Source organism: Cygnus atratus, chromosome 5 (genome assembly GCF_013377495.2).
Source record: "Cygnus atratus isolate AKBS03 ecotype Queensland, Australia chromosome 5, CAtr_DNAZoo_HiC_assembly, whole genome shotgun sequence".
In the NCBI taxonomy this organism is placed as follows: domain Eukaryota; kingdom Metazoa; phylum Chordata; class Aves; order Anseriformes; family Anatidae; genus Cygnus; species Cygnus atratus.
In genome coordinates, this window is record NC_066366.1 from 24,093,960 (window position 1) to 24,115,860 (window position 21,901).

At 36.4% G+C, this 21,901-nt stretch overlaps 1 protein-coding gene across 1 annotated transcript in view; it reads right to left on the reverse strand.

Moving 5' to 3' along the window:
• The window catches only part of AQR (aquarius intron-binding spliceosomal factor), a 52,255-nt gene extending 30,354 nt beyond the window's left edge, over window positions 1-21,901 (reverse strand). Inside the window, exons 1-19 of the mRNA XM_035552027.2 lie at window positions 21,674-21,901; window positions 20,774-20,830; window positions 19,614-19,654; window positions 18,572-18,607; window positions 16,804-16,924; window positions 15,329-15,469; window positions 13,239-13,307; window positions 12,606-12,706; window positions 11,833-11,909; window positions 10,415-10,479; window positions 9,223-9,339; window positions 8,157-8,270; window positions 7,264-7,367; window positions 6,697-6,799; window positions 5,545-5,665; window positions 3,370-3,511; window positions 2,478-2,656; window positions 603-770; window positions 4-173 (exon numbers count right to left, since the gene is read on the reverse strand). Coding sequence (XP_035407920.1) covers window positions 4-173; window positions 603-770; window positions 2,478-2,656; window positions 3,370-3,511; window positions 5,545-5,665; window positions 6,697-6,799; window positions 7,264-7,367; window positions 8,157-8,270; window positions 9,223-9,339; window positions 10,415-10,479; window positions 11,833-11,909; window positions 12,606-12,706; window positions 13,239-13,307; window positions 15,329-15,469; window positions 16,804-16,924; window positions 18,572-18,607; window positions 19,614-19,654; window positions 20,774-20,830; window positions 21,674-21,757 — 2,010 coding nt within the window. The 5' untranslated portion in view covers window positions 21,758-21,901. The remainder of the gene's footprint in view (window positions 1-3; window positions 174-602; window positions 771-2,477; window positions 2,657-3,369; window positions 3,512-5,544; window positions 5,666-6,696; window positions 6,800-7,263; window positions 7,368-8,156; window positions 8,271-9,222; window positions 9,340-10,414; window positions 10,480-11,832; window positions 11,910-12,605; window positions 12,707-13,238; window positions 13,308-15,328; window positions 15,470-16,803; window positions 16,925-18,571; window positions 18,608-19,613; window positions 19,655-20,773; window positions 20,831-21,673) is intronic.

Genomic DNA, 21,901 nt, shown 5'->3' on the forward strand with positions numbered 1-21,901 from the left:
TACCTTGAAGTTGTTTTCTTTTGGTTTTCTTCTCATTATAATATTAAATGTCTCATAGACATCTTCTGCTCCATTTTGTATTGTATTGGTCATGTCTTGTTGATACTGGTTTGGGTCCAGAAATACTCTGTATGTTCTGCAATCCCCTTTAAGTCTAGGTTTGGGTTCAGGTCCTGCCCGTAATGAAACGGTAAAATTAGAATTTGACATGTTGCCAAAAGTAGACTAGCACCCAAATAAATGACCCATAATTGCTCCTGAAACATATTTTAGACATATTCATATAATTATTTTCTGCATAGCATTACAAACATTGTTTCATGTTTTTACGCCATTTCTAGTAGAGTTTTAAAATACAAGCTATTTTATTCCTACACCAAAAATGTACTAGATGTATTTAATTAAATCCACTTCTATCAGATTGTACCAGAGGAAATTAACCTCTCTTGGGACTGCATATATAAATATATATTTTTTTTTTCCTCCAAGGATGTGCTTTCAAATAATAATTCAGTCAGTGTTATTTACAAGAGAACCAAGTTAATAATTAAAAACCAACAAAAGACAGACATATATTTCAAACAAGTTTTGGTGCATTATACCTTCTTCAATAACACGGCCTTTCTCATCCAGCATGCCTTGGATTTCACAGCCTCTGACATACACCAGACCAGTTTGCTCAACAAAAGGTCGCCGTCGGTCAAACTTAGTGCCATAAGGTTGTGTGGGACGTACCGTAACCAAAAAACAGACATCATGTTTACGTAGACCTGAGTCCAAAAAGGAATATTAAATGAATTGATTGAATGCCATTTTCCTTTTCCATTCTTCAAATAGATATACTTTTTTAAAAAAACAAAAATCCACCTAGATCATAACATATTCTGTTTCAAACTATCCCTTTAACTCAGAGGATAAAGCACCGTAGGAAATTGTCTTTTCCACTACTCTTACACACTAAAATCTGCTAGGAATTCAGATACAAGGAGAAGAAACTGATTGCTTTTTTCATGACAACACACTTCATATTCTGAGATTATTCTGCTCCAAATAATCTTATCTCAAAAGTAACGCATCATTAATCTCTTATTCTTGTTGCTTTCTTCTGGATTACTCTCAATTTTATTTTTTTAACAACAATTTAAGTGTGGTGCCTAGAATGAGCATAAAATTCCAAAGTTACTTCAGTTATCTTCTTAGTAGGGTATAAGGTCATTTAACCAAGTTATTTGTTTTCCATGCTACATTACATTTTATAGAGCCCAATATGATTTGGTAGAGTGTTTTTCCCTCAGGAGTAGCATATTGTTGTGGAGTCACATTTGTTTTTGAACCATGATGAACTCCGACTTTTTCCCTCCTGCACAGCTACTGCCTAACAAGTTATTCTCCAAACACACATTTGTGCAGTAAATTGTTCTTGTTTAATTTAATGTCTTCTATTCATCTCTGTTGAATTACACCTTACTTTTAAAAGGTCTTTTCTCCACTTCACTGTTGTCATTTTGAACACTAATCCTTTCTTCCAGTATACCTACCAATTCTCACATATCTGAGAGATAAAATTTAGTAAACACACACTGTATTCCACTACAAAATTAACAGAAACTTTGCACAGCATTAAGATCACTGCAGAACTTCATTTTATAGACTGTCTTTATCTGAGGCAAGTACTTTCTCCTTATTCACCGGATGTTGTTATCCAACTTTATGTAGTTTCATCAAGACCTTGTTATGCCAGACAATTAGTCATCAATTCTTCACCTCAGTCTTGATTCAGCAATAGTTTTCAATATTTGTTTTAAATACTACCTAGCTTAAAGCATTACTGCTTTTGATCTCTCAGAAACTGCTCTAGTGTTTAAAAGCAGGGGAGGAAGGATCTACCTACATTGGTAAAGTAGAGCCACAAGAAGGATATTAGCTGCTGGAATATTCCTGCAATCTAACAATATTCAGGACACGGTATGTTGCTGAATGCCAGAATTTTACCATGATTAATTAAATAATCATAAATTAAAAAGAAAAGCATATTAAAAATAACCGGAAGAGAAAACATTGGAAAAACAAAATTACACTAGAGGCAAGTATTGGCTTTTAGAAATACATAAACATAAAATTCCTTGGAGTTAATCCTATTAGCTAGTTTAATAAGGGGATAGAAAAATTTGTCTGAGTCATTTACCTACAGAACCTAACACTGAAGTGCTTAAAAGCATATACAATTCTGTTGAAGCAGAAGCAGGGTAAGAAATTACATTTCAATTTTACTGACAAATTTGGATCTATCTTAATCTTTATTTCAGGAAAATCCCTATTTCTTAGGCTTTGAATTTGAATAACATACTTTCATATAGTGTATTAACATGGACAAGTCTACCTCAGACACAGAACCCTTTTTACAATTAAAATTAAGGCAAAGGATATTTTGATAAGCATTTATTTTGAGCATCTTATTTCAAAGAACCACACTGTACCTTCCCATTCATCTTTGATGCTATCTCGGACATTCAAATTAATTGTGACATCTGCTCGGACTCGCATAGGCCAATTTTCACCAATATTAGGCTTTGCAACCTCCACCACTGTGAAAGAGACAATGGGTTGTGCCATCCTAGCCCATCCACCAAAAACCACGCCTCCATATTCTGATAGCCTTAAAAAAAAGGAAAAAAAAAGACCAAATAGTTTTGTTAGTCATTATCTGATAACAGATTCAGTTCCTAAACTGTGAAACAGTGAACTCTAAGAAAATAGAAGTCTTAATTTTACATGCTACTGAACTAGATTAACATAATCCTGCATTTTAGAATTGAAATATACCATGAACTGATTTATTTTTACATTTCAAGAAGCAAAGGCAACTTATGCTGGCATTATTGAAAAAAAAAAAGAAAATCAAAGTCAGAGAGAGAATAAGAAAAAGGGAAGATAACAAACAGCAAATAATGAGCATAAGAGAGGCCATAACAAATGACCCTTTGAAATATAAAGAGGATCAAAGTGTGGCAGATGGTAGATTCAAGAATACTCAGTAACACATTTAATATACAAGAAGAACTGATGGTAGAGTTTCCATATTTCATGAAGTCAGAAATGCTCAGTTCAGTACTTTTATGTTATACTGTTAACAAAGGTTGGTTGTTAACATCCAACATATGTTCTTAACACATCAGGTATATGTATTCATGCACTCTTGCAACATCATCTCACAGGATGGCAACATCTTGTGGAAGAAGTTAATACAAAACATATTATGTATTTAGTACGCACACAACATCAGTTATTCATTCTCAAAGACACTTTGACTACAACTGAAGTTGAGCTGCACCAGTTTATAAATATTTTGCATCAGTTAATAAATATTACCATGGTTTCATCCTACTGACACTGTCTTCAATATCCTGTCTGATCTCGTAGGTGGACTCTAAGCGGAAGAGATTGAAGTTCCTTAGCAGGTAATCATGAAGAGTCAAAAACTGTAGATTCAGTTTGGGAAGTGCAAGACAGCCTAAGGTGGATGGAGATGGTAGGGAAGAGGTATTTGATGGGCAAAGAAAAAGAACATGAATTAATATATTGGTTCTACATATTCATAAACATATTATAATGCACTATAACAGCTGGAGTTATCCTAGAAGATTCTAAGAACTTCTCTTTTTAAGAATATACTTCACTAAAAAAGTATACATTTTTCTCCTTCCCTCCCCCAGATTTTCAGGTTTTCTCTAGATGAACCTGCACACGATTAAAGGAACTTTCATCCTTCTGGCAGTCATACAGGGGACTATTAAAGGACTGAATCTTTTGCAGTTTTCAGACTCCCATGAAAATGACTTTATAAAAAACAAGACAAACAAGCATAAAAAACAAACGTAGGGTAAAGTAATTGTACTTTGCAATTCAAAAACAAAACCAGCATTAAAAAGAATTTAAAAGGCTCATTTACTAGTGAACAATGCATTATCCAGCAATTCTCTGACTCCAATCCTTTACGTTTATTACAAACCACAAAAATCATTAATGTAGACAAAAATTTTAAGCCAAGAAATCCATTTTTAATAAACAACTTTTCTCAAAAGTTTTTTACTGATTATAGGTTTTTCAATGAGAATGAAAACACAGGAAAATTAGGTTTAACTCTAAGAGTATCAAAACTCCTAGAGGAGTCCACATAACTAACCACTTGCATACCCTTAAGGTAGTCTTAGATGTGAATCTGCCATAATAAAAATTGTTAAATGTTACTTATTTATCATTACTGGACTACTCTTCCAGTTTGACACCTGTGCTTAACACCTGTGAAAGCATCAGGCATTTGTAACATGCAATATTATCCTTGAAACCAGTACTACACACTGGCTTTCACATGCTCTGAGATACACTGGCAGTAAAGAAAGGCGACAGAACACAATTTCTATTCTGGAAAGCCATATGGTGATAAAATACTTTAACACATTTCCCAACACCAAGTAACAAGCCCTGTCCTGTAAAGCTAGTTATATGCACAAAGGGCAGGGCCTGAAGCAAGTCCTCTTATGGCTGCACAGCATTTATCAGACAGATACTCTTCTCTCCCATTTTATTTATTCATTTTAAAGAAAAGAGAACAACACTCCTCTCTTTCTCAGGCTAAATTAGTCTTCTCTGAGTTTTAGACAAAATGAATTTTGCTGCTTTAAAGACCACAGAAAAGAAACATCTCTTCTCAGGCAGATATATAAATGGTATTTGTATCATATATGAATGCATAAGATCCTTTGTTGTCCATAAACCTATGTTACCTAAAGTGGTTAAGATTCCAATGTCTATCATCATTGGTGCTTCACAGAGAAATCACCCCTCTAAACTTTATCTGCTTAATAAAATTTATTAAGTCTTATATCCACGCAAAAAGCCCACCAGAAACATACTTCGCACTAGTCTTTGAGGACATATAGAGTAACTTGGAACTTTCGTGTTCCAAATTCCAATTTTTACAATTCTAATGAAAATTCTCACAATCCACTTTAATATTTTCAGCATAACATTTTAAAAAACAAGTCTTTTAAAAGAACTAGACAAAAATACATGTGTCATGTTTAAAATTATGTAATTCCTTCCTTGCAACACCTGCAGTTTGCTTCCTTGTTCATGAGCACATTGAGCAAGACCACTGGGTTCTGAATTTAGAATGCACACAACTATCTTTCACTGACTATGTGTACACTTCTGCAGACAACTGATTTTCTGCTGCATATTTACAACCTGTTTCACCTCACTGTAACTATCTGGTGGTATAGTGTATTTGTTGCCCAGATTACAGGTAGAGAATTGGCTTTACGTGAACACAAACTCTTGGATTTTTCTTTAAATATACTATTTATTCACTAACTAATTTCACGTCAGAGTCACAACTCAAAAATCTGAAAGCTGACCCTTCGCTAAGATACTGAAATGTGCCAATTGCTGCCTAAGTTCTGAAGACAGGATAAGCACAGATATCAGAACTGCTTTTTAGAGCATTTACTGCCCTGTTCCGCCTTTATGGAACACTTATCATACCTTCTCCGGAATAATATTCAGTTGGGACAATATTTTCATCCCAAATAATCTTCTCTGTGGGATACAGAGGCATCTGGTTGAGTTGCTGAATTTGAGATATTCGTCTCTCATGACGGGAAACCTAAAGGATGCATTTAGAACATTTAAAAGTCAAAAACAGAACAATAAAGCTATCTTTGGAACACTAGTATTAATCCACAAGAACGCTGGTGGTCACTAGCCATTTCCTCTGTTTTATTTTTTTTTTCCCGATTAAATATAACTAAATCCATACAATTGCATTGAAAGATGAAAAAAACATACTCCAACTATCAATCATGGCTCTGGAATCAAACAGTCATCTGATGAAAAATGGCACAACAGAACTGAAAATATTCAGTGAATACTTAGCAGAGAATCCACTTTAAATGAATTTAAAAATTATATATATATATTTTTTGCATTAAGCACATGTTCACATGTTCAATAGCTAACTGTAGCACTGCTCATCCAGCAATAGCTAGTCTTAATTCCCTCAGGGAGAAAAAAAATCGATTCAATATTACTATACTGTCAGCTAAACAAATATCTCTTCATAATATCAGCATGCATCATATTCCTACCACCTAATACTTTTAATAAAATCATATCAACATTTTTTGAAGGAAACAACAACCACAAAAAAAGTTATGAAGGATACTGAAAACAAATATGCTTTTCTAATATTGATACTAATATCAATATTAGACACCTACAGTAACTGTTAATACACTGAATATCCAAAAATAAAAATCATGTGCATGAAATGGTATTACAAATAGGTTTGGGAAACCAAACAGATACTGAGCAGCTAGACTTACTTTAGCATTTTTTGTTTTTAAAAGAGAAAAATGGTGACTATATAAATAACTTTACCGGAAGAACCCAAAACTGTTGCTGGGCTCTGCTTATTGACCTTTACAATTATGCCAAATATACACACACTAATTTCTTAGGAAAACTACTTTTATACATTAACATTTTCAAATATTTAATTTATATGGTTTTAAACCCCATCTTAGTATCTAATTTACTGTTATAGCACTGCTGTGGTTCACAGGTGGTTTAACAAAAGGTGCTAAATAGGGACTTTACTACAGTGTAGTTGCTAAATTATACGAATGATGATTTTACCAGCAGCTCTAGCAGAAAATCCTTTTCATAGCTAGTATCATTCCCTTCAGGAAGAGGAGGCAGTAAGCAGAGGTATGATGCCACCTGGTGGAGTGTGTTTGAGCTGCATAGTAGAAGATGAAGCTTTAGTCACAAATACTGAAAACTGTGAAAAACAGGTTATGGGTATCTTTTTTTTTAAAGTACAACTATGAAATTTCATCAGAGTAAAAAAAGCTAAATTAAAATAAATGTAGCAGTAATTACCTTATAGTAAGTAACCTTTAATTTTTTAAAAAAGCAGCTAGCTATTTTCCAGGAAATTAATACTTTTTCCACATATTAGAAAAAATGAAAAGGTTATTTTTCTTACAGTGGAATTCTGAGAGTTCACTACTAATTTCTACTAGTGGACCCAAACTCTCTATTTCTCCCTATTTCAACACATGTAAAGGCTCCAAAAAATGAAGAAATATGAATTGGTCTTACTAACATGAGGAGTCATACAGGAAGATAGAAATTTGTTAAATTAAAAAACTGAGAAGAAAGAACATGAATTTTATGTCAAATTTCATTATAATACGTTACCTGAGGGGTCCGAATAACTTCACCAGTGAATCACGAGTATCTACTGCAGCTACATTTGAGAGTGCGAAGTCATATAACTCTGGGAAATGTGCAAACGCTGTTCTCTACAAAAAATCCAACCCCCAAAAACCGAAGGTAAGCACATTAATGAAGCAATTAAATAACAATCTAAATATTTGCACAAAACAATTGTTTCTTCTGATTCATAACACAAAGTACCCTGTGGACAATTTCAGACTAGAAATAAAAAAACAGGTGAAATCTCCATTTTTCTGAGCACTACTTATTTATTACTCCTGGACTTCTAATATACTGTCTGATACACCGCCTATCAGCATTTGTTCTGTCATTAAAATAAAAACATAAGGGGACAGACACGTAGCCTTGCTGACAACTAAGAAAAACAAGGAACAAATTTATTTTAACAGTGCTTCCTTGAATTTTGTTGTCAAAAGCGATGTGAAAAACTCTGATAAATGTAACTTTCCTTATATAAGTACAGGTAATGTGAATCTTTATTTTCTATCTCTTATGTAGAAGGAACCACTACTGCTATCATGTGTGGACTGAACTTGAAGAAATGGTACCACCTACTGCATAACCATAAATCAAGTTCCTACTGCACTGAATGTTCACTTCTGAATAGATTTAATGGGAGCAGTTCACCTTAACTTAAAAACATCAAAAGTGGTGGTGTTTTGCTAGAGCGTTTTATTTAGTCTTAGTCACATACATCAATTGAAGTCTTCCATATAGCAGAGAAAGTCAAATTACAACTATTCCTGAAAACTCAACATGAAAATTAAGGGGTTTGCTTTGGGAAATAGCCTAATTTGTGCATAGAAGAGTTGTAACAGCAAAACTACCTCCATCCACGCCCCTAAACACTTTACCTGTAAAGAAGTAATTCTATCATAGTGAATTGTCGTCATCTCATTCTCGGTCAAAGCATTTCCAGTCTGATCATTGATTTCAAAGCCAGTGTAGAATTTAAGCATATCTAAAAGCTGAGACATCGTGCATACAAGTTAGTGGATTAACAATAAGAGATACTCTATCACAAAAAAAACACCATTTAACACAACAAATCTGGGCACCATGCACAAACAAGAGTTTATCAGAGTACTTAAAGAAACAGACCATCTAAATCTGGTATCTAAAGTTGGCTGATGCACAAAATAATTCTGGTAGGTATCTCATCAAGCCATAGAAACTACAGCACAGACCACAGCCAAAGTTGTTTCTTCTACAAATCAGTATTAGAAGCTAAGTATGCTACTTTGACCTAGCCAGAGGTTCACTGAGACACTGAATTCAATTTCTGGCTTGCTGGTATCAAAAGGGAGAGGTCTTGCTTCAGTCCTGCCATCTCTAATGCCAGCCCTGGAATTCATCCTAATTTGCAATGATTTTCTTCTTCCAAATTACATATTGTCAATCAGATGTGTTGCTCGCTTTCTGTTTCATCAACAATGACCCTCAGAGAAACCGAACACGTGCCAGAGACGGGGGACAGTAAGCCTCAAGAAAAGTAGCTGAGAAGCAGAAAGAAAGAGATCTTCAGATCCTTAGCAATATACTATCTATGACTGAGTAAACTCAAGGACAGTAGTGAATAACAGCCGCACTGTATAACTGTCAGAGGTCAAAATGAAGGAGAGAATGCACTGGTGACATGACATCTGTTATACATGGGGTAAAGCAAGCCGTTAGTTCCACTGCTTTCTGGATTGTACTTTTCAAAACTGCTGAAAAACAGCCAGAAACGTAAAAACTGATGCACACAGATACAGGTAAGAAAGGACTACTATCTGAAGGATTTAAATAAACATATAATTTGCATCCATCAGAAATATTCATAAAAACTTATGTTAACAATCAAACACAAAATACAGCAATTGCAATATTCAGAGTCACATCAGAATGAAAGAAGTTATTTTCAACAACTTCCTATTTCACCTGGCAGAAGAGATGACCTTCCTTCTCTCTCTTGGCAAGACTAGATAGGTAACAGTGAACAACAAGATGGGAGTCATCCAACACTGTGTTAAACCAGCGTCGTGTAGGAAGCAAAGCCTGTGGCAAACAATCTCACATTAGTACAAGCAGTTCTTCAAAATTTAAGAAATCTTAGTTTCTGAAATTTCCATTTCAATAAAGCAGATCAAGGTAGATTGCTGCACAGTTATTTTCATATCTAATACCCTAACAGAGGTCTTCATATTAAAGGAGCATTTACCTGTGCAAAGACACTGGTTTTTATGTGGGTAGGCTGCTATGATCACTGACTTTTATAGGTCTGGTAGTATGGCACAAGCTCATCACAAGGCAGATTGCTCCTACTAGCAATAAAACGAAATTAATTACAGCAATTGTTCTACTACTAAGTGTCTGTATAATCATTGTGTATTACATGATACATTAAACTGCTGCAATATTGTTTTAAATGTGTGCATTCTACACTCATTTCAGTCACTGCTGCTTCAGCAAATTCTGTCTTATTCCAAAGTGTCTTCTAAAGCTTAAATTATTTTAAATAAATTGTTACTTGTGTGAAGTGGTGTCATTTAATGTTTTACTTCTAATTCTGGTACCGTGAAGCTTAAAGTTGTCCCATTTTCTCAGTACCCGCAGATACAAAAACCTCACTTGGCCTCCTCATATTATTCTGTAACAAAACTAAATCACCAAAACTGTTTCCTGTAAATAATGAGTTCTAGTCAAATAAAAATAACTTGCATTTCAGAACTACAGATTCCTTCTGGGATTATAATATGCAACACAGAAGATATTTTAAATAGCCTATCATGCTGTGGGAGGAGCACTCCCAGATTAATCCTAATGGATTAAAGCCTCACACACTTTCCTCAATTGCTGGAATTATTACTAGTATTCCCACTAACAGTCCTCAGAGAGCAATTTAGGATCCTAGATTTCTCTAATAGTTTATTTGATTTATAAACATTGTCAGTTCTCAATATAGCTCCACTGTTACAACCTCCTAGTTACAGATGCAAAACCGCTATTAAGCAACCATAATATGCACAGCTGTGATATAACTGCCCGTTAACTGGAATAAGGCTAAAGTGACAATTTTATGCACATAAAAGCTAGAAACAGCCTGGAAACAGGCTGAAACAACTTAACCTACCTCAAGATCTATCATGAGTTCAATGAATCTCTCACAATAATGAACTTTGTCCATACAAATAGGACCTAGATAGAAATAAAAATCTTTGTAATTGACTCACACCACAATATGCTTATATTTGAACTATTCTTTAAAAATATATTAGATGTTGCTAATACACAGTATTAATACAGTATCACCTTCTAATGAGATTAGAAAACTAACTAGTACGTTCTTCTCTTTTTCAGAAACAATCCTTTCCTTCACTACAAACTAGAAGATTTTTGGATATAAAAAAAAATGAAACCAGACTTTTAGAAGGGAATTTATTAAATATCCAAACTCAACTATTTTGTGATCTTGTGAAAACACTTAAATGAAGGGCTTAATAAATTAGTGTGAAAGTGAGATTGGTGTTAAGATTTTCTTCAAATGAAGTAGAGTCAGATGAGCCATCTTAGATCTAAAAAGGAACAAAAAATGATCTAGAAAGTGGTACTTTTACCAGTATCTTATCCATTTTACACTGAAACTTCACCAAATGAAGCATCGATGGCTACATTGCACAATGACAAAAGCAGCTTGTATAGTCTTTAGGTGGACTGCTGAGGAGCTTTTAAGATCAAGTCAAAACACAAAACCAAATCTGCTTTAATGAACATCTATTTCCTAAAGCCCTCAGCATAACTGTTAATGTAAGTCTTTGTAAGACTGATCTTCACAGAACTGGGAAGATGGAGGGGTTAGGTACCATTTTTGAGGAAGTCCTAATACACAGAAATTCCCTTACAGCTCACGAAAACTCTCAGCAAACTTCAGCTCTCAAAAGCAAAAGCAGAACTTTTAGAAGTGATTTCACCCAAATAGTGTTGTGCTTGGAGTACAATAAGCTTTTCTTTTTTTTGTCAAAAGGCTAATGCCTTCCTGTAGAAGCATTTTTCCTTTCTAAATCAGGCAAGCATGTAATTTTGCTTGTCACAACGATTTATAAATCAAGAGCAGTCAAATCTTACAGAATTTCACTTCACTTAGTTTTTGTTCTCACCATAGATCAACAGTAGTGACAGGATATAGTCTTATGATATGCATTTATAACATCTGTTTAACAGGACATCTAAGCACGCACTTAAATGCTTTAATGCTGTAAGGGTATAAGCACGCAATGAAGAATATCACTTTCCCAAAATATATTTTTTAAGTCCATACTGAAAAGAAGTAGAGGAGGTTTAAGGTAGCTTTCTGCTATTTCATTTTTAAAGCATATGAAAATTTGAATACTAATTTTGACATGAAACCCACACAGACAGTCTTTCACTGAAACCCTATATAAATAAGGTCTCCAACATCAGGTTGGTATCCTAAGGAGTAGTTGCTTTTCAACAAGAGAAATATTTAAGGCTGATTATCAGATTATAAAATAACAAAAGAACCACAGTTACCTGTGACAGGTATCGATTTCAGCACAGAAATAAATTTCTGAATGAGCTGTGAAAGAAATCTTCTCTCCCGAAATGCTCTAAAATCAGACATATGACAAAAGTATTAACACTTCTCAAAAGCAGACTAGAAGTACGTCTTATCTTTCATTAATACAAAATTAGCTGCTTTAATATTTGTATAATGGTAAGTTTGCTTGAAACCATACCTAAACTGTTTAGATGATAACTTTTCTCCTTTCTTTTGGGCAGACAGATTAGCAGAATCTGTATTTTTAACTTCCAGCACAGAATTGATTAACAAGCCATGCTTCTACAGAGTAAAAGAGAAGTAGGCTACCACCTATGCTTTACCACATTGTAACACAAAAAGTACTGGAACACTTATCTTTGTTAAGATACACGTAAGTTTATTCACACACTTTAACAGCTGTTCAAGTAAGAGCTAAATCCTTGCTGAAGGTCACGAAAAATACATGAGTAACTATATGAATATTCTCATACAGTTCTCATGTTATAGCTCTAAAATTTGGGATCATAAATTCACTGATCAAATAAAATGTTAAGTTAAAATATTATTTTGCATAAAGACTACTGGAAAACAAAAGTTTCCAGGAGACCACACATGATCAATCCTTACTTGTAATCTTTAGAGGCTTCAGTTTATTTGTTTTTATACTATACATTTTATTATTACAATAACTTCACTTAGCTGAATTATGATGAGTTCATTAACGGTTTTGGCTTTAACAAGAAAAAAGATTTCTGTAACATACTGCATTCTTGCCTCTTCATTCATTTTCTCATCATTTTTCTTAATGAGATTCCAGAATTTTCTTAGTTTTGGTGTCTTTTTCAGCTCTTGTTCCAGTCGTTTCTGAAAAGGTAAAATGGTATTAATTCACCAAGAATTAAGAACTCCCCCATTTTCGCAAGGGAAGTAAATATTGAGAGACTCAGTAACTTCAAGTACTAATTCTGAGAAATATCCATAGAAATCACTGATACATATCCGCATAGTGCAACTAGTTAATCCAGTCCCACCGCATTTATCATTCTCAGTTGTCTTTTTGGTATTATTCCTCCTGTCCTATTCCTGTGTTTTCTGTTCCCACACAGCAGGCCTATTTCCCAGCCCCAGTGTTCTCATGTCCTTGTCTACAAATTATAGCTCAGAAATGCTATAAGCATCAAAGCTTTGTTTTATGAAAAAAACAACAATTACAAATGAACAATATAATTACAAGGAAATTTACAGCAAACAGGAAAGGGAGTTTTACCAAAAATATAATTCCACAGCAATGTAGGTAGCTTCATACATTAGACAAATAACTGTCACTACACAATTCACACCCCAGGACTCCCATACTGCCTAGAACATCACTGCCAGTTTACAGTGTTATGCTTACAGGTTGTAGAGCCATCCACATTGGTAAGGAAATGAGCTGTTGCACCTGACTTCTGATCAAATCCACTTCCTGTTAGAAAGTCAGAAACATAAAAAGTGTTTTTAAGAGCTCTTATATTTTCTCATGTGCCAGTCTTGCAAGTATATTCTTACAAAGTCGATCAATGGACATTACCATCAAAGTATATGTATGTTGCAATATTATATTTCACAATTTCCTAACAAGAAACTACACAGTATCTCTCCCTGGTAACACTTAAAATTGTTGGTGACTTTTTCATTTTAGGTTCTTTTCATGGATTCCGTCAACTCTTAATACTTTGTGAGGAGCTTTATCCAGGTAAGTATTTTAGGGTAGAAGCTGAGAACTGATGTTATTTCTTCAGTCATTTCTTGCCCTTCAACTGAGTTTTCTTACTATGCTTTCTTTTTACTCAATTATTTTTTAAATCTATTCTAGAGGTCTCAGTAAGCCCCTCAATTATCAAATTTCTCCCACTTCTACATTCTTCCAATTCTAAAATCACTGATTTCTCTGTAATTCAATGCTCTTTCTCCAACTCTGCCTGTGATCTGCATCCACAAAGTTTTGCTTCTTTCCTTAACTACTGAAGAATCATAGAATCATTAAGGTTGGAAAAGACCTTCAAGATCATCTGATCCAGCCATCACCCTACCACCAATGTCACCCACTAAACCATGTCTCTAAGCACCAGGCCCAACCTTTCCTTAAACACCCCCAGGGATGGTGACACCACCACCTCCCTGGGCAACCTGTTCCAATGCCTGACTACTCTTTCTGGGAAGAAATGTCTCCTATTTCCAACCTAACACCCGCCCCCCGCCCCGCGCAACTTGAGGCCATTCCCTCTAGTCCTATCACTAAGGTACCTGTGAGAAGAGGCCAACCCCCAGCTCCCCACACGTTCCTTTCACGTAGCTGTAGAGAGCAATAAGATCTCCCCTGAGCCTCCTCTTCTCCAGACTAAACAACCCCAGTTCACTCAGCCACTCCTCACAGGACTTGTGTTCCAGGCCCTTCACCAGCTTCGTAGCCCTTTTCTGGGCACATTCCAGGGCCTAACTTCCACCAACATCTTAAATATATCCTCATGGACAAATATTCCATATTCAGCATTCTGAAACTTCACACTTTGGTGCTCCCTATTTAAAACATCACTGTGACTACCCTGTTCTTCGCCTCACAAAGTGTAGCTTCTAACAGAAGTATGCTTTTGCAAGCACATTTATACCAGCTTACGTACTGCGTTTTATGAGAAATGTCCTGCAGACAGGACTACGTAGAGTCACTATCAAACTCTCCTTAAAAAGGAAGATTAATAAACTAGACACGTGAGGGTTATGATGATTACTGGCTCCAATAATCATCCCTAATTCCGAAATCAAATCATACACTTCCTCAATTGTTTTGTGAGACACTATTTAGTTCTTTGCTTGTGCAAACCCTGATTTTGACCAATATAACCTATATCTAATACAAAAGTCCAGTTACAAAAGAGGTAACAGTACCATGTCTCATATAAAATACTTTTATTTTACTCTCCACAATTGCAAACTAGGATCAACAACTGTGCCCAGTTTCTACTACAGACTGAGAACACAATCTGGCCAAATGGTTTCTTAGGACTAACTCAAAAAATTGCAGACAAATATTACTTTAAACATAAATTCAAAAGTGAAAAAGTCTGCCATCTGTCTCAACTGTTAATAAAAAACAATGGTTGCAATGTTGCGATTTTGCAACAAAACTAAAAAAGCACAGTAATAACGAATCTGCTTTTAAGGGTAAGCCACCTTTTTAAATATAAACAATTTTAAGCACAATTTGAAATACGTGTCTCTAAATTGCAGTAAGTTTCATTACTTCAAATTTTGAGTCTCTTACAATCTTGTGTCAACATAAATGTGGTAACAGAAACAAAGCAAGTGTTGAAAGGGTAAAAGCCCTTCAGTACCAGCATTGTTTCTAAATTGAAATTTTGCTTTACCTGTCTCCTAAGGAATTACTAAAACTAAACTGCTGCTAACTCAGAATGGTGTAACCACAAGTATTAGTTGCTTTTAACTTACCAAACTATTGAAGCAATGATCAAGGAAAAGCAGGAGGACTGTCTGTTCGTGTAGAGAGAATTCACTGTCATTCTCAACCAGTGATGCTTCCAATATGCATTTGAAGAAGAAAGGAAAGTGTTCTGGTTTTTTTTTGAATGTCTAGGAATAAAAGAGAAAGTTAATCTTGAGTCAAGGTGATACAAATTATTTCAACTTTCATTCATATAACATAGATTGAGACCTCCAGGTTTGTTTAAATCTGTAAAAGGAAGAAGAATTTATTTCTCTCTCTGTCATTTATTCTGACCAGGCAGAACAAGCAAAACACTTGATATCCTCTAACAATATCCTCCTGATTAGGGAACCCCAATATATAGGAGAGCTTAGAGGAACTACTGCATTCTCTGCTTGACCTCTAACACAGGTGATGCATAGGACAAACTGAACAAGAAGAGCAAGTGGAGTGGACTGTGTTGTGGAAATGCTCAACTGATGATCACACAGTATTACTGTAAAATGACAAAGGTTAGAACAATTCCTTTAGACCCACAGAATTGGTAGATTTTAGCCAAAACTATGGCAGCTGTTTAGTGATCTAGAAAAAACGAGCAAGCAAAAACAACAAAGATTAACTACAGTTGTGGAACTTGCATTCAACTGCCTCAGACGGAAAAAGATAGTGAGTTACTGCGGCAATAGTTTCTTTAAAAGGGCGGCCACGTACCAAATAATGAATTTAACTAAACTGCTTGGATGGTGACGTGCACCTGTCATTTTGCTTCTAGCACCTACGCCAAAGCAAAATAGAAGACACAGACATCACATGCACAAGTTATTAATCCTTTGTGTTTTGCCAGCACTGAAGTGGTAGCACAACTACCAGAGTAAGTGTGCTTCTAAAGCGATGCTTGCATAGAATTTCTAAGTAGGCTTACGTCATTGAGACGTCCTGTGAGAACTGGACTATTTGTAGAAACAACACATTATTTCTGAACCTACTACTACACAAAACAGTACAAATAGAAGCAGAATAAGAGATTACTTCACGATAAAATTTCATGCAGAAAAGCTACAAAACCATATTCACAGGTTTTAAACAAGACAGTATTAGTTAAAATGTCAGACTTCCAGTGGTGCCTTCTTACACCCACAGATATAAAAATCCTCTCTCTTTTTTCAATACCAGAGAAATAACTTCTCTGCAAATGCCAGACATGTTGAGTGCCAAAAAAGCAAACACTGCTGATGTAAAAGCATCATGCAGCAGAACAAAAGACTCATGCACCGAAAAGAATCAGGTGATCTTCCATCCATCCCCTGCCTTCTCAGGAAAGAACACACACTTTAAAATACCATACGAGACATTCCAGCTGAGGTACCATTTACTTTTAACACTACAAGATTTGCTACCTTCTGTCATTGTAAGTGAGCACACCACAGAAGCTGCAACTTGTGGATAAAAGTCAATTCTAGCTGTAATTGTAATTGGTTACCTCCCACGCAGGGACATTCTCTCTGAACTTCTCATTCACCATACAGCAGATTGACATTAAATATGCCTTACTGGACACCTCTGGAGAATAATTCATCCATAGGTAATTTTCAAGATACTGGCTGTGAAGAGACAAAGAATATTTCATTAGTTGCTGCCACCCACATAATCTGTCACTCATGTGAAAAAGCAGTTATCCGCAGGGTTGGGTTTTTTTCTTTTTGCCATCTTTGTAGTTTGTGAATAGTTCCCGAAGTTACCTCTCATCTAGGTCACTGCAGCAGAACTTTTAATGGCAGACTCAGATAACTGCTATAAGAGACAGATGAGTTCTCATCAGGAAGAAGCACCACTGAAGGGGGATTTCAAATGTGCTAAGTAGCCACAGCTCAATGCAAAGTCAGAACACAAATTCATACTGATTTTCCAGAAGGAAAAAACAAAACCTAGTTGTCTAAAGAATGTCACTTACAGCACTTCCTAGCATAAGATGCAAAAGACAACTACTGTACAACACTATTTGTATTATTAAACACCTCTTACTATACAAGGAAATGGAATCATCCAGAGATTTTATGTTTGCAATCATCAAATAAAGGTAGTAAATATATATATATATATATATAAAAATTACTGGACACTGGGAAATAGCAGCTTCCTAGCAACATGCATTTCTTCTTCATTAACATGGCACATTTCTCACAGAAGAAACTCTTAAAATTACAGCTTAGAGATGAGAGGCAATTTGGACACACAACTGTCTCCCTCTTCTAACTACCTATTGAAGCTACACAGGGTAGCTACTCCTGAGGAGGCACTCTCTAAATTCATCCTTTTCAACAGTGTACTTGCACCCTGTGCCATCAGAAAGTCTTGTTTCTTCCCAGGCCAATTGTTCACCCGCTTTCCTATTAATGCCAGCTCTAACATTCTTTTTGCCCTTCATGAGACAATCCAGTTTTACTTATGTACTTTTTCTACAGCTTATTTTTTTTGATGTCTTATAGTAAGCTACTTCAATCACTTCAGGTAAGACAAGTACCAGAGACAGTGGGGAAAAAAAGCAGCAAGGGCTTGTATGTAGCCAGGACCGGAAGACTCAGTAAGGGTGAGACAAGAATTGACACTTTCTGGGGGCTCAGCCAGAATGCATAGCATCAAATAGAGCAGCTGAGATAGCTTCAGAGGCATATTCAAGATGGAACACATACTGCTTCCCAAGAGCTTGAATCTGCCAACAGCAGGGGAAGAAAATCCACAAAATCCAGAGAGAATTCCATACTTCATTTTCGCCCAGGCATTTTAATAAACTTCAATACATTTTATTAATAATAATAAAAAAAAAAGTAACACCCCCAAGTGAGGATAAACATATGTGAGCAAGAATGGAGAACAGGAAAATCTTAAGTTCTCTTGCCTTCTCATACATAAGGGACAGATGAGGAAAGAAGAAAAAAAATAGAAAAATGACTTACAGGACAAATGGCAGTAGATGGGGCTATACACCAGAAAGTACTTAAGTTACATTACAAGCCGATAACATTAAGAATGTTCACAGAAAGGATTAAAACGCTAACTCCACGGTTATTATATTTATCCTAAAATTCAACTCTCCTCACTGAATTTTCCTATTTATGCAATTCAAGGCTTTAGTATGAGGGAGCAAATTAGTATGCTACTTTCAAGCAGATTCACTGTTCTGCATTTGTTTCTCATCTTTATGAGTTCCTACAGAAAAACAACTTAAAATTTCACTCAATTTAGCTTACCTGAATTCAAGAAGCATTATCTTTCTAATAGCAAACCTAAAAAAGGAAAAAATTAATCAATTAACACAGAAAAGAAAGCTTTCCATACACATCTTAGCTTAGCTATTCCCCACCCCCCGTTATATAATAAAACCTGTTGAAGCATCTAGAAGGTATCTTCCCTGCCCCCCTCCCCCCCCCCCCCCCTTTTCTAGGCAACAGCAATCACTGGAATACAGTGCTTAACTGCTATAACATTGTGAAAGCTAAAGTTCATGCAGGATCATTAAGTAACCAACGAATTTACATTAAAAACATATATCCAGATTTCTCTTTAAGTATGAAGACACCACTTCCAACAGTCTTGAAGATATTAAATTGCTGGAAGCTGACAGAGTATTCTGGAAAACTGCAACTATATATTTATTCAGTCTGTAATGGTATCACTTCTCAGTCAATGGAACTGCAAGCTTGGTCTGATTCTTCGTGGCAATTTTTTCATGACTTTCATAAAGCAATCATAAATAGGATTCTCTCCAGAATTCAAACTTCTGAAGAGATCCAAATAGCTTTGGTTACTACTCTAATACACAAAGCTGTAGAAAACAGTTTATCTAGATTATTTTGTCTCCATCATCTAACGTTAAAACTTACTGAAATGAGACTCTCCCTGGTTAAAATAATTAGGAAAACAGCAAAAAGCTAAAGGCACCACAATCCTTAACTGATTTTTTTCTTTACATACCTTGGTGACAAAGGAGGGACCAGCCTTCTATAATCGTCACAACACAAAACTAACGCAAATGACAACATACTGGCAGATCAAGGAACCAAGCAATATTACATCCAACCCTCATATTCAAGGAGCATAAGCCCATGAGCTTTCTTTTTGCCACATTCAGACTTTGAAAAAAAATATAAGGATTAAATTACTAGAATGAAATTGAGCCATCTTCCCCTGCTTTGAACATGTTAATATATTTCAAAGCATTCTATGGAACATTAGAAACAACTGCAACAATGATGGAATGCTAGTCTATATGAAAGTGACTAGTATACTTACTTTGACTTGACAATTTCTTTTGTATATACATCTTCAATGACCTATGGGAAAGAGTAATTCAAAAAGTTTATACTTCATGAAATGGTTAAAAATGCATTAAGATGTTCAATGCACTCAAAGTTACTCTGTATTAGTTACTCTCTGCTTAGTACTATTTGATGAAATATGTCACAACAGCTAAGTCTCAGCTCTGATGAGACCAAAACCTTCACAGACATACATTTCTGACACAGAAAATGAATCAACTTAAGGAAAAAAAAGCATCTAACGATACAGAATTGATAGGACCTTAATTCAAGTTACTCAGAAGAAATAATCTACATCTCACTGAGAGTTCATTTAAAAGTCAAACAGATATGCAAGCCTTATTATTGTTGGTTTACTGTTGAATTTAAGGAACACCCTTTGAAGAGTCAAATCTGTATCAACCCAGTCATCAGTTGTCACTGTTTCTTTTAAATGACAACTAACCAGTTCCAGCCACTCATACCCAGTTGTTACCATAGGAGTAAAATAATCTGTTCTATCCGCTGCAATACTCACTTTGACATAACATGACAAAGATCTGTAATTCAGCTGCTTATCTTCATCCTAGCTCTAACAATCGCAAGTACTACAAAGAGCAAGCAAACTGAGGCTGAAAATGGAGATATAGCTAAATAACCACATGAGAAAGAAACCTAATGTTGAAGGACCCTGCACTACAGAAAGCCATCACAAAACCAAACATATTAGGCCAAGCTTTAAGCACTCAAAATACAGATATCCACCTGAACAGCACTCAGGTTGTCCACTCAAAACTCTTTGAAGAATTTTTAAGTATTACAGTTCAGTATTGCATGTATCTTTCACCCTCTGATTTTTAAGAGTATCTCCTCAAACATCTTTTACGCTCACAGGTTCTTTGCTAAAATAAACTGAACACATAGTACACAAAAAAAACCGCACTGCTATTGCATACCATCATAACAGTGCATACACTTATAAATTACAAATAAATAACAACCAACTTATAACTACAGTGTGTTAAGTAACTGTTGACCTTTCAAACAGTCTCACATACTCTTCTACAATATAGGCATCACCAGAGATTAGCATGACAGAATATCATTGATCTTCATTCCTTCACACCCTGGCACAGTTCTGGTAGAAGTACTGACCTTTGAATCAAAGCACAATTTTTTCTTCACATGCGGAGCCCAGTATTTATTTGCTAACTGTATGAAAAAAATAAAAAAAAGTTAGAATATACATTTTGAGTTGTAATGACAGAACAGCTCTGATCCAATCCCCATGCTTTATTTCACTATTCTTTTGCTTAATTCCAGGTTATAACTACATGCACCAATGCTGTTTTTCCAACAGCAATGCTTTTCAACCACTGAAGGTTCTACACCTAAACATTTTCTAACAGAAGCGCAATACTCCGTGAGAGTTTCAGATGCAGACTGCTATATAGTAAACGCTTTTTGTTGTTGTTTTTGTTATGCTACCCCTAACACATCCCTCTGAAATACACCAGGATCTTTCATTGGCTGTAAACCCCAGCCTGCAAGCCTCAGGCAGAGGCGAAGGCAGTGGGTCAGGGCCTAGCAGTGCCACTGGAGCCGTCACTGCATCGCTACCAAGCTGCGCTGCCAAGGCCTTCCCGGACCCCGTTATTCATGCTGTGGAGGAGGATGGAAAGCACAATTTTCAGGGCATGTATAGCTACTTTATGTACCAGCTGCAAGCCAGCCACTGTTTACATATTGCAACAGATCTGATTACTTTTACAGCACTCTAGTCTGAACGTTTGGGGGCATATGCTCTTCCGTGCGTGACACAGGCCCTCAAACGCCTCCGTAGCTCAGGACAGTGCCCGGCCCTTCCTCAGCACCCGCGGCTTCCAGCGGCCATTTGAACGAGGAGCTCGCACCGCCAGGCCGCACGGCGGGGCCGGGCTCCCGAGCAGGGCCGACAGCGGCCGGGGAGGCCTCTCCAAGCCCCGGCCCGGCTCAGCCAGCCCGCGGGGAACCCCCGGTCCCTCCATCCCCCCGGTCCCTCCTCGCCGTGCCCACCTGGGTGACGAACTCGGCGTTGATCTGCGACACGGTGGGCGCCACGATCTTCTTGGGCGGCGCGGAGGCCGCCGGCGCCGCCATCGCAGCACCCGCCGGGCAGCGCCCGCGTCTCTTCCTCCCCTGCCCCGACCCGGTCCCGTTCCCGGCCCCGGCCCCGTGCCTCCGGGCGCCGAGGGGAGCGGAAGGCAGCGGCGGTACGGAGCGGTTCCGGGGCGCAGCGGCCGG